The 18186-nt window shown below is 45.6% G+C and overlaps 1 protein-coding gene across 3 annotated transcripts in view; it reads right to left on the bottom strand.

Annotated features, from left to right (window-relative positions):
* The window catches only part of PRICKLE2 (prickle planar cell polarity protein 2), a 327112-nt gene that overhangs the window by 79246 nt on the left and 229680 nt on the right, over positions 1 to 18186 (bottom strand). For all 3 annotated transcript variants that reach the window (XM_059663056.1, XM_059663057.1, XM_059663058.1), the window contains one exon: positions 14730 to 14913. In XM_059663056.1, the coding sequence (XP_059519039.1) occupies positions 14730 to 14913 (184 nt within the window). The remainder of the gene's footprint in view (positions 1 to 14729; positions 14914 to 18186) is intronic.

The raw sequence follows: 18186 nt of genomic DNA, 5'->3' as shown, positions 1-18186 counted from the left end.
ACTTTCTCTAAAAAATCAATGGAAAAAATATCAGTGGGTGAGGATTAACAACAACAAAAAAGACATGCACAATACAACCTCAAGTTTACCCACAGAGCTTGACTTGACCCTCTCCCTCAAACAACATGAACATAGTTGCCCAGCAGTTGGCAAAATTAATTGGTTCGCCTTTCTGCCCCTTTCCCTGCCTGCCTCTTTATCACAGGTTATGATACTTGCAATGATTTGCTCAACGATGGAGGAGGAAGGAGAGAACAAAAAAGGACCCACTGTTCAGAATCCGGGCCATCGAAACCAGGGAAAGCATACCCTGTCCTCCTCCTCACACCAACCCCTCAACGCCAGTGAGGACGGGGACCCACCCTTCGCCCAACACCTTTGCTCAAGAGTCGGAAAGCAGGTCTCCAAGAACCCCAGGATTAAGAAGTAAGAAGTGAAAAGCCATTGAGCTGGACTAATGTTTACAGTTGCTTCTTGGTAGCTGCTAGACTTTTTATTACCTTTGTGGAAATGAGAAAAAGACTTCCCCCAACTACAAATTAGAAAAAGCAAGCCCCCATCTGGGAAGAGTCCTGCATCCCAGTCAGGTAAGTTCTAAAGTGCCTTCTGGTGAACCAAACGTTCCCCTCCTTTGGGAGGCATCAGAGCCCAGGTGAATATCAGCCTCCAATCACCCCCTTGGCCAGGCACCTTTGTGTAATGACAAACCTTACAACTCTATGTGGCAGCCCTGGTCCCTCCCAAACTGAGAGCTTTCGAACTTCTCTTATTGGTTCAGAAAATGCAGGTTCGGAAATTGTTTGGATAATTAGCTTCCCTTTGCAAGATCTGATCATTGAGTTTTAATCAATCTTTCTAATTGCTATAGCAGTAGCCACTGCCACCACTATTTATCGAGTGCCAACTACATGTTAGGCACATCCTAGGGAATTAAAAGAGATGATGAAAGAAGCCAGTCTGTGGAAATGGCTTTTTAGTGCCATCCATCTGGATGTTGATGAGTTTCTGTCCCAGATCTCCTTTTTATTATGCATAATTAGTACTGAGCAATTCTTTCTAACAGTGCTTCTTGGCCAAAGGCTCAGTTACATCCCGAGGCAACCATGGAACCTTAGGAAGACTCCATCACTGACATGAGAGAGGATGCCTGCCTTCCTGTTTGCTAAAGAGCATTTCATTCAATCAATCAATCAATCAATCAATCATTTTATTGAGGTAGTTAAAGATAAACCCCATGTTCAAAGTATACAATTTGATAAGTTTTGACATATACATACACAGTACTCACAAAACCATCTGCATCATCAAGATAGTGAAAACACCTATTGCCCTCAAAGGTTCCCTCTGCCCTTCTGAACTCCTCCCTCCCACTCTTCCCTACCTCCTCTACCCACAAGTCACCACTGATCTGCTTTCAGTTCTACAGACTAGTTTAAATCAGTGGTTCTCAATCTTCCTAATGCCGCGACCCTTTAATACAGTTCCTCATTTTGTGGTGACCCCGAATTTCATTGTTACAAATTGAACATAATTAAAGCATAGTGATTAATCACAAAAACAATATGTAATTATACATGTGTTTTCCGATGGTCTTAGGCGACCCCTGTGAAAGGGTCGTTCGACCCCCAGGTTAGCGACCCACAGGTTGAGAACCGCTGGTTTAAATGTTCTGAAGTTTCATATAAATAGAATCCTACAGTAGATCACTTATTTGGGTCTGGCTTCTTTTGTTCAGAATTATGATTTTAAGATAAATTCATGTTGCTGGAAACAGCAAGAGTTCTCTCCTTTTTATTACAGAGTAGTAGTCTACTCTATGGATAAAATACAATTTGTTTATTCATTCAGCTGTTGATGGACATTTGGGCTGTTTCTGGCTATTTAAAGAAAAGCTGAATCTGCCATTTTTAAAGTCCCACGCTAAGGTATTATTTTATTTAATCCTCACAAACACACTGTAGTTAGGTAATAACATTCTTATTTTTCAAATGATGAAATGAAAGCTCCTGGAGGTGGATTAACTTGTCCAATCTGAACACTGAGCTACTTAGTGCCAAAGCTCACACTCCTGAACACTATGAGCTCAGAGGACAGGTACTGAGAAGCTCCGGGAGGCCAGCACCAAGCCTGGAGTCTGTGTGGGTCTTCCACAAAAAGAGACGTTCTGTGTTTGCTAGGAGCTACTCCCTGCCACACAAAGCACTATGTAACACAGGGGTTGGGAAACTCCGGTTTTATACCAAACCTGGACCACAGCCACACCAAAATCACAACAGAATAAGGGTACTTAATAAACAACCGTGGAATGAACAAATGGCTGAATACACAAGTGAATGAATAAACCGATGGACAGATAGATGGCTAGACAAAAGAAGGTAGTTATTAATTGACTTGGTGGTAGATTCATCCAACCATCTCCTGAAACTTCTCAAAACATCCCATGAGTCATAAGGCAGAGGAGATCCTCTTGACAGTAAATCAACTCTCACAGAGTAGGCTGCTCAGTCAGCAGAAAGGGTGTGCGGCTGTGAGCTCAGGCAGGAAGTCCGGCCTGAGGCCCACTCCCCATCTCAAGGATCCCAGAACGCATTTGCTGTAAGGGTTGAGGCCATCTGTCTTGAAAGCTGGAAACTCCAAAGGCAGGTCTCCCTTTCCTGTATTTGCAAATGACCCTTGGCTTCCCTGGGCCTCACGCTCTGCACGCGAGCCTTGACAAGACCCTGCTGGTGGAATCTGGCAGAGGCCCTCAGGCCTGAACCCAGGTTCTCGTCCCATCTCTGACGGCTCCGTTGAAAACAAGTTCATTAACAGGGGGTTTACTGAATGCTGTGCACACAGGCATGTTTCCCATTGCCATGCAATGACTCAGTGTATATCTGGAGCCAAGATAAACACAGGATCTTCTCCGAGATCTGTTCAGATGTTTGGGGGGTCTCCTATCTCCTTACCTCCCTTCCCCACTCATCTCTGACACAGCCCTGAAAACCCTGTGTTGAGTGACAGCGACGGCGAACGCAGGAGAAGCACCTCAGAAGAAATGTAATCCACTGCAGGTGGAGAAGCATGCATCTCATGCAGCCGTGAAATTCCATTTGGAGCTCAGCACGAGCTGATGGAGTAATCAAATGAAGACGACACTGCAAATGGCCGGTGAGTCTAATAATGGTTTCTGTGCAGTTTTTAGAGGGGCTATTCGATTATGCATTCCCTCCCTATGAACCAGACCACCCAGCAGGCCTAGAGAGATGAACTACTTTGTCATTCACTCCTTCCCCCACATCTGCCAGCTCCTGTCTTTCTTGGTATAAATAGCTTCTCACATAAAAAGCGCAAACTGTCAACTGCCAGAAAGTGAATGCAAAGCCGGGTGCCTGGTACGATGGCCCCAGCCCCGTGGTGAGTCACAGCTGTAGAATTCATGGTCTGGGAGCATCTTTTGGGTTAACAGGCCCAGGAGAGAGCCAAGGAAGCAGGACCAGTGAAAGGATTTAAATTCTCTTTTAACAAACAGCCTTGTATTCAGGCCACATTGAGGGGAAGCCAGTCAGGAGCAAGATGCTGGGAATGAAAGTTGCTTCATGTTACTTCCCAGGGCGAACCTGCTTCAGTGTCTGGAAGACCCAAAGGATGCTGGTGGTGATGACAGCGGCTACCATTCGATAGGACCTATTATGTGTCAGCATCTCCTAGGCTCTTTGCAGAGTCATTCATCTCTTCTCACAGCTCCTTTACAGTTACAGCTCGTTTTACACCGTAGCCAAGGTTACAGAGCTAGCAAGGGGAAGAGCCAAGATTTGGCCCCATCCGCGTCCAGCGCTGTGGTTTTCCAGGGCCCGACAGCAGTTCTGGACTTGGGCATGCCGCCGAATCACCCAAAGGCCCTGCTCAGACAGACGCCGACCCACCTCAGAGCTCAGGTTCAGGAGGTCGGGCTGGGACCCAAGAACCTTTGTTCTGAGTTCCCACGTGATACCCGAGCTGCTGGTGCTCATGCACTCCAAAACCCTGACTGGGCTGAGGGCGGAACTTAACCATCACTCCATGCATCACCTCTCCAGAGAGGCTCTTTCCTTTTCAAGTAGATTCTCTAAATCAGGGACCAGCAAACTTCAGCCTGGGGATCAAATCAGGCCCGCTGCCTGTTTTTGTAAATAAAGTTTTATTGTCACAATGGCCATGCTGTCATTTACATACTGTCTATGCTTTCACACGACCACATCACAGCTGGGTATTTGCAACAAGAGACTGTATGTCCTACAAAAGTCTAAAATATTTATTGCCTGGCTCTTTACAGAAACGTTTGCCACGCCTGGCTCTATACCACCACCCATGTTCACTGCGCTCCCAGCACACCCCTCTCTGAGGGTCTGTTCATCAATCGCTAATCTGACTGCCCCACGAGACCGTCAGCTCCACAGGGGCAGGGCTACTTCTTTGTTGGGTCCCAGTGTCCCCCAGGGCCTGGCTTCTAGCCGGCACTCCACAGGGATTTGCTGAAGGAATAAACGCCATTGCTGAGAGCCCAGGTCCGTGACGCTGGACCAGGAACCTGAGGGCCACGGAGCCAGCAGAGGAAATGCAGCTGACGCCAGGTGGGCCCCGAGCCAGGATGAGGGAGTGAGAAGAGCCAGAACAGACAGAGGTTGCTGATGGCAGGAGCAGCCTTGGGAGGCAGGACCGTGCCGCCTCCTGCAGCGATGGGGAAACTGCTGGAGGTGGGGAGAGGCCGGCCTTAGTCACCTGGGCCAACCTGAGATTAGGAGAATCTTCCTTCCCCAAGAATGAAAGAGCCTGTGTGACGCCCGCTCCCTCTCCTGACACACGCCAAGCCGGCTTCCTCAGATCTGATGTCCTGGGTGGATCTCCACGAAGAGGCAGGTGGAGGAGGAAGAGCCTGAGTGGGCGGCGGGTGGGACAGGCAGCTGGTGTGAGTCCTGGCTCTGCCTCTTTCTTACCAGCGGTGGCATCCGGTCTAGTTCCCGATCCTCCCTGAGCTGCAAGGCATTCACTGGAAAGGTGGGGGTTTTGTGCAAGGATGAAATGTGGTTGTGTAACTTTACTGAATGAGTAACATGTATTAGACGTTTTAGGCACCGAGCAATAGGGGTGAACAAGACAGTGTGCGTCTCGATCCAACAGGCTTGCGTCTTAGAAGGCAGGGCAGGTGACAAAGGGGCAGACACCCGCGCACGGACTGTCCGCTAGGCATGGGCATATGTTCCTATGTGCACGGATTATCTGCCAGGCATGGGCATATGTTCCTATGTGCACGGATTATCTGCCAGGCATGGGCATATGATCCTACGTGCACGGATTATCTGCCAGGCATGGGCATATGATCCTATGAGCATGGACTATCTGCCAGGCATGGGCATATGATCCTACGTGCACGGATTATCTGCCAGGCATGGGCATATGATCCTATGAGCATGGACTATCTGCCAGGCATGGGCATATGATCCTACGGGCACGGATTATCTGCCAGGCATGGGCATATGATCCTATGAGCATGGACTATCTGCCAGACATGGGCATATGATCCTACGTGCACGGATTATCTGCCAGGCATGGGCATATGATCCTATGAGCATGGACTATCTGCCAGGCATGGGCATATGATCCTACGGGCATGGATTATCTGCCAGGCATGGGCATATGATCCTACGTGCATGGATTATCTGCCAGGCATGGGCATATGATCCTATGAGCACGGATTATCTGCCAGGCATGGGCATATGATCCTATGTGCACGGATTATCTGCCAGGCATGGGCATATGATCCTACGTGCACGGATTATCTGCCAGGCATGGGCATATGATCCTACGTGCACGGACTATCTGCCAGGCATGGGCATATGATCCTATGAGCATGGACTATCTGCCAGGCATGGGCATATGATCCTACGTGCACGGATTATCTGCCAGGCATGGGCATATGATCCTATGGGCACGGATTATCTGCCAGGCATGGGCATATGATTCCTTGTTACCTTTTCAGCATCTAAAGGGGGATTCTGCTGCCTTACTTCTGTCTGTGGGCACAAACATGAAGGTGGTGGGCGATGGGCTCTGCGGAATCCCCGAGGGCGAGCATGGCTGGGGGGACGTCCCAGCCCTCGGTCCATGATGCCTCGGCCAGGACTGGGCACTGCATGGGCTCCATTCACTTCTCCTCAAACCGGCCAACAACACTCCCCAAATTCTTGGCAAAGATACAAAGTTGGTGTTGATTTCATTTCGCTTCTGACCTGCACACAGGTGAGTAACTCCTGTAACAAGCCAGGCCTCAACATGCAGGCTTCATGCCATTCAGGAGCAGGTCAAACCCACCTCCCCAGAGAAGCTGCCCCTGACCATTCCGTGTAAATGAGCAATCCCGCCAGCACCCGGCCCACGTGCGCCATCACAGAAGCTGCTGTATTTTCTTCACAGACTAGACTGGGTGGGACACGGCTTGTAAAGCACCGAGGACAACAGCTGGCACAGGTAAGAGTCCACTAAAGTTTCCACCACTACCATGAACATCACTGCTCTTTTTAAAATCACAGCCTCACCTTATCTCCTATCATTTGTTTCCTAATTTACATGTCTCCAAAACCCTGCTTACAACTGCAATGTAGCAGAAATCTCAATTATCTTGTTAATTGTTTTACCACCAGTGCCTAGAACAGTGCCTGACACATAGTAGGTACACATTAGCTACCAGTTGAATGAGCGAATGCATAATTGAAAAAAGCCTAATCGCTCTTCCTTTTTCACAGACTTTCCCAGTATAGTCTGGTTCTCTCCTTACATCCTCATTGGGGGAATAAGCTCCCTGGAAGGCTGCCAGGAGGCCACCAGCCCGCATCAGAGACCCGCTGAAGAGGCCTGAGCGGCAAAGTCGGAGCCCGCGCCAGGGCCACCCCGCCTGCTCTCATCCCCAAGGGGAGGTGTGCAGCACCTTCTTCTTCATGGGAGGCTGTCTCTGCACTCTGAGGGCCTGCAGAGAGTGCCCTGGGACGCAACCCTGGGACCCAGGCCTGGGATGGCGATGCTGCAGGATCCAGGCACCCAGCAAGGTGGGTGGCAGAGCCCGAAGCCGACTTGGCTATCAAAGAAGTCCGAGCTGCTCCGGCTCCACAGAGCCAGCACGTCATCTGAACGAAGTTTCCCGTTTACAGCAACCCTACAACCAAGTCCCTGGGGGGCAGGAAGGCTCCGTGCAGGTGGAATCCCAAATTACTTTATTAAAAGCCCTTGAGAAGGCTGAGAAGGAATCCAGGATTCCCGTTCAATCTATGCTTAACCCCTCTCCTCCATCCCCACCGAACCTTCTGCTGTCTTGGACAGCCCCAAGTTCCTTCTCCCCCTTCCTGCCACCAGGGCGATGGTGATCACAGTCACTTACTACGGCTTCTGGAAGGGCGGTCAGGAAACCACCGTCCTACGGAGCAGCTCTATGTGAGACCCCACGCCAGGATCTTCACACAGGCACACGCCCTCCTTCCGGCCAGCCCAGCCCTGAGGTCCACAGTCTCAGAGTACGAGCTCCTGGGGCGTCTGAGATTGAACCCATCACTGCTGCTCGTTAGCTGTGTGGTCTTGGGCAAGTTTTTAACTTCTCTGAGCCTCACTTTACTTACCTCTAAAAGAGAGGCAGCAATAGCAATGACCAAATTCAGTTGTTAAAGGAGAATCAAGTAGCTAAAATGCTGGTGGGCAGAAATGAGTGTGAAGAAAAGCAGTCACTTTCTCCATGGTCATCATCATGACCAAGAGGCGACCGAGGCTCCTGGAAGTTGAGCAACTTTCCTGAGGTCAGAGAGGGCTGGAGCAGCAGCCAGATTTGCTGACTCCAAGCCAAGCCCCTCCCACTGGGCCCTGCTGCATCCTCCTCACCCAGCGACTCCCGCAGTTCCCCAGATGGGGATGGTGACATAAAGGGTCCCCTGGTGTGGAGACAGAAGGGGGTCTGCCAGACCCCCAGCTCCCCCACCCTGCTCCAGACCCGATCCTGGAGCTGAGGGCACTGAGCCTTTGCCAGATGCCACCCGGCTCCTGCCCTTTGCAACCCGAGACACTGAAGCAGCCAGCTGGGCAGGGCATCGCCTAGAACACAACTTTTAAAAAATGCAGAGAGGCAGGAATCACGGATACGGAGCAACTCTCTATGTAGAAAACCAGTTAAAAGTCTTATATCTTTTCCGTGTGACGCAACCCCGAACGTCTCCGGTCCTTCAGAGGACCTCGTCTCCTGCCTGTTCTTCCCAAATGTCCCCGGGGTGGCCGCCATGGGCCAGGCGCTGTGCCAGGCGCTGGGGCTTCCTGGATCATAAACTACAGTGGGGGAGCCAAATATTGAACAAGCAATCACACCATCAAGCACCTAATGACCAGTTTGATGAAGGCTAATGGGGGAGTTCCAGGGATTGCCGTGAGCACGTACTGGAGTCTGGGCAGTCAGAGAAGCTCCTGAGGAAACATTTACCTGACGCACGATGGATGCACTATAAATAATGAAGGCTATGCACCCCGATAAAGATAGTGGAGACTTTCATGGGGCTCAAAACCAACGAATGCACCCATCTCTTAGGCAGTCTTGGATGGCTCATTTTACCACTTCCAGCGGATACTCTGAAAGCCAAACACTGGACAGTTACTCCTGGGGTCTGCTCTTCGTCCGTCCTGGGATGGTTTGAGTTCTGGACAAATAACCTAACCACCACTCTTCCTGTGCAAAAACTCAGTTAAGATCAAGGTCAAGTTACCAATGTGTGGAGACCAAGGATTTGGGGGCATCTGCATTTGAGAATCCCCCGCAGACATTTGGGGTATCCGGAACATGGATGAGAAGGACTTCATCAGGAGAAACACTCTGATGGCCTCTTCAGACCATGGCGCAGCGAGAAGAACTAATAGGAAAACCACAAGCACATGCACCAATGAAGGCCGCCACCAGCCCACGCGGCGGAGACCACCTCTGGAGGGCAGGGTCAAAGCCTTATGGAGCTTTACATGTGACCCTCCACCTACAGCAACTGCTCTTCCTGAGAGGAACCAGCGAGCGTACAGGAAGGCTGGCTGCTGTCACTGTATTTCTTATCAAGGAAAGCAGCCCGAGACGCACATTTCAAAAATAAACTTTGGCTCAGAGTTGCTCAGGGGTGGTACTCTGGTGTCCGGAAGTGGTCAGTTCTCCTGGGTGCAGGATCATCTGCTACTTTTCAGGACGTTTAGCATCCCAAGCTCCTACCCATTAAAACAGTAGCGGAGTCCTCCAGTCATTTCGACCATAACTACCTCCTCCCAAACACCCATATCCAAAGGCCCCCTAGTGGTGCTGGTACTGCTCCGGGTTAGAAACTACCCACAGAGAGCTGGACACCCATTCCAAAGGAGAATCTGTATCTAAATACACGGATAGAGAAAAATCCTCACAATACATGAAGTGGGGGGAAAAATTACAATAAGTGGGTAGCATCATCACATTTTTGTCCAAAAAACCCAAAAAAACCCACAACAAACAAACCAACCCAGAAATGTACTCCTATATCCATAGACACTTGTTGTTACACACGCACAAAGGTTGGAACACACTTCTCTCTGCCAACACCTGACCCCCTCACAGGGCAGCAGCCATTGTGCTGCAGTGAGAACATGGCAGGTGTTCGGTAAATGCTTGTTGAACTGAGGCATCCTTTTTTTGTCTTGATTAGAACAGAATTTTACTGCCAGATATTCCAGGTTTTAACATCACTTTCAGCCAGAGATACTCAATCCACATTCCTCCCCCTCCTCCCCAGGTCATGGGGCAAGGTCTGGAGACATGATTAGCTGTCCCAGCAATGGGGGAAGGACGGCGTGTGTTACTGGCTTCTAGTGGGCAGAGGCCAGGGATGCTGCCAATCATCTTGCAAAGCCGCAGGAAGCCCCAAGAGCAAAGACTTACTATTGGCAGTTAGAGCTGCCAATAGTGCTGAGATTGAGAAACCCTGCTCACCATTGGCCCTTCTCAGAAGCTTGTTGAACACCCCCAAATCCTTCCTGGCATATTATGTACTGTCAGTTGATCACCATGGCATCTCTGGGAGACAGAGCACATCATTAAGTGTTTGGGTTTGAAGGAAAACTGGCGCCGTCTAGCAGACTTCGATGGTCAGTCAGGGCGGACTCCAGCTCTCTGTTAGCGACTGCAAGGCTCTCTGGGTGGCATCAGACATGTTTGGAGGAAGCAAAGGCGAGGACCTGAGCAATCTCCCGGTTACTGTCCAGGCCAGTCATCACTCATCACAGGATCAACGCCTGTCCTTGCTGGCATCCTCTGTGATGCTGATTAGGTTTCAGACTGTGTTAAGAAAATTGGGTTTTACAGCTAGTAGATTTTTCTAAAATTAAGTGCTCACATTCAAGAACACCTCCCCAAGTGGGAGGTGACTTTCAGTTGCATTATATTTAATTGAAGGCATTTCTCAGAAGAAATGGAATAATAAAGAGTATCACCTGAAGGTCTACTAACCAAGCCCACAGCCAGGGGCTAAAATGAAAGGTTTCCAATGAAAAGGAAAGGAAGCACACTGCTCTCAACCCTGACTAGTCTTTAGTATTTTGCCTCCAGCACAAAGCATTTTACTGTTCATTATAATTTCTACGTAAGCAGGGAACTGAAAACAGTTTAACTTGGTAGAAAAATGGTTTTTCTCAAACCAGAGACAACTAATATGATACTAAACATCAGAATTTTTATTAGTGAGAGGCATTTAGGGGTCCAGCTTTTCTAATCTTAGAACATACAGGATAAGGTTTTAAAAATCTTTAAACCTATACAATTCAAGGTATCTCATAATTTTAAATTCAAAGTGCATTTCCTTCATGCAACAAATATCTTTAATATAGACTTATATTTTATTAGGCAAATACAGAGCCCTTCAAACAGCTTGAAGAGACAGTCTCTCTCTGAAGACAATTTCCCTTTCTAAGCATCTGTGTCATGGAGGTCTGAGTAAGTGTAGAGAATAGAGAAAACTGTGCAAAGAGCAACAAAATTATAAGAGAGAGGAATATCCTTTCATCTGACATAATTCAAACCACTTGTTTAATAGCATTAATCATCTTCTTTCAAAACAAATCAAAGAACGTTGCTTTATACTTCCCAAAGACATTCGTTTTGGATGAGTCAAAGTGGCCTCCAAAATACCATAATCGCTCACTTTTCGAATTGGCGAATTTAACCAAGAACTAGCTTTTGTAATCGTCTATTCTTTGGGCTCAATAGAAAATTTTGTCTGAATCTGAACATCATAGACTGATGTTTAACCATCTTATAGAAGAATCTACGTAAGCAGGGAACTGAAAACAGTTTAACTTTGAAATTTCAGGGCCCAATTTAACAGGAAGTAAAGTGAACAAAAGAAAGATGGGTCTCTTAGAAGCTGCTGAAATTGAGGTTAGCACAGAAATGAAACAAGCTCACAGATGTATCGAGGTGTGAAAACTCATTGCTCAAGTACCAGGGGCAGAATGGTGATGTCAAACAAAGATCCTCAGTCACCCACCACCTCATCTGAGTTTTACAGACAAACTCAAATCCTCTCATTCTTCTTAAACTTACACTTTAATAATACAATCCTTACTGAAACAGAGGAAAATACATAACTTCAACCTACTAACAGAGAGAAAACACTCATTTCTTGCTGTTAATATCCAACACAGAGTTCCCTGTGATTCTCATTATTTCCTGTGAATGTTTCTATTCTGAGATATTTTCTCCGTGGTAGCAACCAGAATAGAGATCACAAAACTGAAGTACCTGTAGGGTTTAGGAAGGTAACACAAAGGGGTAAAGTGGGCTTAGAGGAGACTAGGGTGACTTGTAGAGATCAAACTCTGTCTAGAAAGAATGCCAGCTCTCAACTCAATGGCCAAAACACTGTTCCTGGCAGAAATGAGATTTCAGTTCCTCAAATTTTCATGAGTTCTTTTTTAAAGAATATTTTATTGATTTTTAGAGAAACAATGATGTGAGAGCCCAACATCAGTCAGCTGCTTCCTACACCTTCCCCTATACCCCCTCCCCCTGCCCCCCCCCCCACACACATACACAACACTGGGGATTGGAGCCCATGATCTGGACATCCAACCGACAACCCTTTAATGCACAGGATGGCGCTGAACCAACTGAGCCACACCGGCCAGGGACATAAGCATAAACTCTTAACTAAAAATTCCTAATTATTAAGGATTAGTAATTAATTTAAAGTTTTTCTTCTCATGGCTCTAAATTTTATTTTTTTATTGAATTTATTGGGGTGACATTGGTTAATGAAATTATACAGACTTTAGATGTACAGTTCTATAACAAATCATCTGTATATTGTATTGTGTGTTCACCACCTCCAAGTCAAGTCTCCTCCCATCACCATTTATCCCCCCTATGCCCTCCTCTACCTCCCCCCATCTTATCTACTAAGTCAAAAGTGTAAACAATACTTTGCAGGCTAAAGAAATCTTGCCCTGTGTGGTTGATTTCATCAGCCAATTTGCAACCTCAGTATTGGAAGAAAAAAGTAAGAAATGGCCAATTAAAGGATGTTATCAGGGTCCCACCCTTAAGTTGTTGGTGAATTCTTGGGTCTTTCTTTTTTAAAAAAAATATGTTTTTATTTATTTTTAGAGAGAGGAAGGGAGAGGGAGAGATAGATAGAAACTTCAATGAAAGAGAAACATCATTAATTGGGTATCTCCTGTACGCCTCCCACTGGGGATCTAGTCTGCAACCTGGGCATGTGCCCTGATTGGGAATCAGACCAGTGACCTTTTGGTTCCTACATGGACACTCAACCACTGAACTACACTGGCCGGGTTCTTGGGTCTTTCTTAATCATAAAGAACTTTTTCCACATATGTAATACTTTCAACAATAAAGAGTTATTAAAAAAAGAAAAGAACTTTTTCTAAAAGCACGACCACATCTAAAGTTCCTAACTTGAAATTTCAGGGCTTTTTAAGTTTCAAAACATTCTGTCAGACATAAAGAACTGCAGAGCAAGAAGCTTTCTGTGTCAGAGGAAGGGAACAGTGGTCAAACACTTAAGATTCTGGTAAACCTGCCTCTTAAAGATGTGTTACTGTCGTAACCAGCTAGCTAATATTAATAATAGTTAAGGAGCAAAGGGGAGGCCTGACATTATAAGCATGGCCATCTGGGCAGCTTCACCAGGAAGCTGCAACTTCACACTCCCCAGGGAACCACAGGTCCATGCCCTGCAGATCACTTGGGGGAGGGGTCCAACAAAGTGGGGATAGGCGCATGTGCAGTGAAGTCTGGGTCACAGAGGGAGGATGCTTGCCTGTCAGTCTGACCTGGGAATAAAGATAATTGCCTAGGGGGTGGAGCCACTGCAAGTGTGTGATATCTTGAAAGGTCAAATCCCCCAGGCAAAGGAGTTCTTGCTCTCTTGTTCCTTTCGCTTTGCTCCTGTTTCCTTACACTCGCTGGTGCTCCCTCCATAGCCAGGTGGCTCTAGAGCAGGGTGGGCAAACTTTTTGACTCGAGGGCCACAATGGGTTCTTAAACTGGACCGGAAGGCCGGAACAAAAGCATGGATGGAGTGTTTGTGTGAACTAATATAAATTCAAAGTAAGCATCATTACATAAAAGGGTATGGTCTTTTATTTCAATAGTTTTATTCATTTCAAACGGGCCGGATCCAGCCCGCGGGCCGTAGTTTGCCCACGGCTGCTCTAGAAGCTACATGGCCCATGGCCATCTGGACCCCACATACAATGGACTGCAGCTGGGAACACAGGCTAACCTGACCAGATGCTGGACTGGACGTTGCAAAGGGCAGCAGAAACTCTGGACACTGGCTTTGATCCTTGCCCTGTGAAGACGGAATGGGACTTTCCCATGGTGGGACAGCGGGAGTTGGGACCTTGGAAACTCAGGGGTTTAATTCCACAGAAATAAAGCTTCCCAGAGATACCCATCCTCCCGTGGGGGCTTCAGGAAACTGTTATTCCAGCGGCACCCCAAGAAGCCCACTTCCACTGACAACAGGTCGGGACACGGACAGCACCTCACTGATAACAGATGTAGAGAGAAGATCATGGAAATATCTGTCCGAAAGCAGGGGCTTCTCAGCCAACACTGAGGCTGGTGGAAGAGAAAATTCCAAGGACCGAGAAATGCAAAGCAGAGGCTGTACATCACTGGGAAAAATGCAGTGAACAGAAAAAACCAAGTTCATCTCATCGAGCCAATAATATTTACAGCCTGTGGGTACTGCCAAAATATTTCAGGAAATGCCAATGTCTTTCTTTGTAAAGCAAGGCCAAGAGTAATATTTAAACACAGCACAAATAAATCACCGAGGGGAACAGGCGAATGAATCCACATTTCCTCACTCTGCTTTACAAAGGATCTTAACCTCAAGATTCACGGTCAAGGTAGAACTCCCTTCCCTCTCTGAAATTAAAGATTCGCTATTTAATGTTCCAAGGCCAACATTTCTGAGAAGTTTTTGACCATTTTCTGTTAACAGTGAATGGCAATATGGAATGAATGAAAGTGACAGCTCACACGAGGGTCAGTTTCATTTCCCATTGCGGCCTCAGCCATCTCCAGCCCATGGAGCCCCAACCACCTCCCTGAGTCAGCCAAGCCAACGCTTCCTTCAGAACTGGAATGAGGCAGGAGGGGCAAGACAAAGGCAAAAGGCAAACCACACTTTCCCTCCTCGGAGCGGTACCTGTTCAGGCTTCAGCCCAGGCGGGACCCAGGCGTACTCCTCCAAGGCGCAGCCCGAGTCGTCGTCCGAGGTCGAGTTCCTCTGGAAGTCAAACATGAGTTTGCTGACGGTCTTCTCCATCTCCAGGGGCATCACCGTCACCATGTGCTCCTCCTGAGGGCACTTGCAGTGCAGGCAGATCTTCCTGCAAGCAGCAAAGGCGGGAGGTGAGGGGAAGGCCAAAACCCCCATTTTTTTTCCATTGGCCTGCCAGTCCCCAGCCCTTGGATCCCAAATTATATAAACACATTCCTTGGCAACTGTTCTTTGGCAAAAGCATCTAAGGGAGCAGAGCACAGCACGCCTGACTCTGTAGATGGCACGCAGCGCGCATGTGCAGACACCGTGGAAGGTCAGAGACCCCCACGTAAGCATGCTAAGGATGTTTAAACACGGACCCCAACCTTTCCTTCTAAATCAGTTCCCCAAGAGGAATGTCAAAATATTTTTTATTTTAGCAGGTATAACCCTGGAGAAAGACCATGACCACAATTTCCTTGACTGTAACAGTAATTAAATAGACATAATACATATGCTGACCAGAAATATTACCAGTAGACTTAACAAATGCGGACAACATACCATTTTTATAAAAGGTCCTTAGACCTTGGAAAATGAACGTGGTTTTAAAAAGAACTGCAGGTGAGATTTTCTTTAAGAAGAGAAAAATATTTTCCCCATTAAAACAAATCTGGGCCTACGATTTTACGAGAAAGGCATTTTCATTTCCACTAAAGATCCCTATAGATTTGAAATTTTAATTAGAAACCCAAATCTTCCCTAAATTGATTGTTTTTATAATATACAAAGGAATCATGCATGCAAATTCTTTCAAAAGGCAGCAGCCAATGATCAAAATCTCTTCTCCAAATTGAGCATTCCTCTTTATGGTTACATCTTTCCATTCTCCGTGGCTACACAAATGATGAAGCAATCAAAAGGTTCACTCAACAACACAAAAGCATGCCTAGCATCCATCAATAAAACAGAAGAAAACAGTGAAGGAGGAAATTTTAATGAAAATAAGCTGTTATATGTATACTCTTATCTTTATGAATAGTTCCAGTAGCACCTTATAAAGGCAACAAAGAGTCCATCATCCTAACCCCACATTTGCTGATTTTTATTTATTTATTTGGTGCCTGAATTTTTTGATAACAGCTTTGTTAAGATATAATTCATATGCCACAAAACTCACCATTTTAAAGTGGCTTTGATCTCAGACACTTCTACTAATTTGGGGATTTCAGTTACTTTTTTTTTTTCAGGGTTACTTTATGGTAGAAAATATGTTGAAGAGCAAGTAAGATACCTTTTCTTGCTTTATTCATAGGATTAAATATCACCAATTAACTTCTTGCTGCAGAGAAATGGGAACTTTTATTTACTTAATTTATTTTACTTTATTTTAGAGAGAGGAAGGGGGGAGAGAGAAACGTTGACTTGTTATTCGGCTTTTAGTATGTTCACAGAGTTGTGGAACTGTCACTACTGTCTAATTTTAGAACATTTTCATCACCTCCAAAGAAACCCTGTGCACTTAGCCATCACTTCCCACATCCTGTTCCCCTAGGTCCTGACAACCACTAACCTATTTTCTGTTTCTATGGTTTTGCCTATTCTGGAAATTTCACATAAATGGAATCATACAATATGAAGATTTTTGAAACTGGCTTCTTTAATATAACATGATGCTTTGAAGGGTCATCTATGTTGTAGCACGTGTCAATCCTTCCTTGCCGTTTTATTGAAATATTCCACTGTATATTTTGTTTACCCATTTATCAGCTGGTGGGCATTTGGATTGTTTCCACTCTTTGACCTTTGTGAATTAATGCTGCTCTGAATATCTATGCACACAATTGTGTGTGTGTGTGTGTGTGTGTGTGTACATATGTTTTCTATTCGCTTGGGTAGATACCCAGGAATAGAATTGCTGGGTCATATGGTAACTTTAAGCTTAACAATTTGAGGAACTGTTAAACTTTTTTTCAAAAAATATATGTACCATTTTATATTCCTACCATCAATGAATGAGCGTTTCATTTTCTCTGCTTCCTCCCTATACTTGTTATTCTTTCTTTTTGATTATTGCCATCCTAGTGGGTTTGAAGTGGTATCTTACTGTGCTTTAGATGTGCCCTCTTTTAATAGCTAATTATGTTGAGCATCTTTTTCTGTGCTTATTATATCTCTTCTTTGAAAAAATGTCTATTCAAATCCTTAGTCCATTTTAAAATTATTGGTCTTTTATTAAATTGTAAACATTCTATATACATATTTTCTGGATACAAGTCTTTTATCAGATAGTATATGATTTGCAAAAATTTTTCCTCATTATGTAGGTTTTCACTTTCTTGATGATGCCTGTTAAAGCACAATTTTAAAAAATTTTTTGATGAAGTCCAATTTATATTTGTTTTCTGTTGTTGCTTGCGCTTTAAGTATCATATCTACGAAACCATTGCCTGACTTAGGGTCATAAAGATTTACTCCTATATTTGAGCTAAGAATTTTATGGTTTTAGCTCTTATATGTGGATCTATGTTCCATTTTTAGTTAATTTTCATATATGGCCTGAGGAAGGAGTCCAGATTCATACCCCTGGGGCTATCCAACTGTCCCAGCACCATTTGTTAAAAGTCTATTCTTTCCCCACTGAAGTGTCTTGGCATCCTTCTCAAAAATCAATTGATCATAAGTTTAAAGATTTATTTCTGGTCTTTCCATTATTCCATTGATCTGTATGTCTATCCTTTTGCCAGTATTACACTGTCTTTATTACTGTCGCTTTGGAGTAAGTTTTGAAACTGCGAAGTGAGGGTCCTCCAACATTGTTCCCCTTTCAAAAGGTTGTTTTGATTCTTCTGCATCCCTGGCATTTGCATCATAAAATATAAATTTTAGGATAGTAGCTTGCCAATTTCTGCAAAATGGTCCTGCTGGGAGTTTGACAGGGGCTGCATTGAACCTGCACACCAATTTGGAAAATATTGCTATCTTAACAATAGTAAGTCTTCCAAGCCATGAACAAAAGATGTCTTTCCATTTACTTCAGTGTACTTGAATTTCCTTCAATGCTATTTTGTGGCTTTCTGTTATGCCTTGCACTTCTTGTGTTAAGTTTATTTTTAAGTAATGTATTCCTATTGATACCATTGTAAATGAAATTGTTTGCTTAGTTTCATTTTCTAGATTGTGACTGTATAGAAACACAAATGGTATTTGTGCATTGATGTTACATCATACCATCTTGCTGAACTTGCTTGTTAATTCTAAGAGTGTGTGTGTTTCCTTAGGATTCCCTGTAGCCCAGATCTGCGAGCAGAGACGGTCTTGTTCCTTCCTTTCCAGTCCGAGGTCTTTCTCTGTCCTTGTCTTGCCTCATTGCCTTGAGCACACGGGTGACTGGAAGTAG

Source organism: Myotis daubentonii, chromosome 14 (assembly GCF_963259705.1).
Source record: "Myotis daubentonii chromosome 14, mMyoDau2.1, whole genome shotgun sequence".
Classification (NCBI taxonomy): domain Eukaryota; kingdom Metazoa; phylum Chordata; class Mammalia; order Chiroptera; family Vespertilionidae; genus Myotis; species Myotis daubentonii.
The sequence above is the reverse complement of the archived record's forward strand: the minus strand, read 5'-3'. Positions and strand labels throughout refer to the sequence as shown.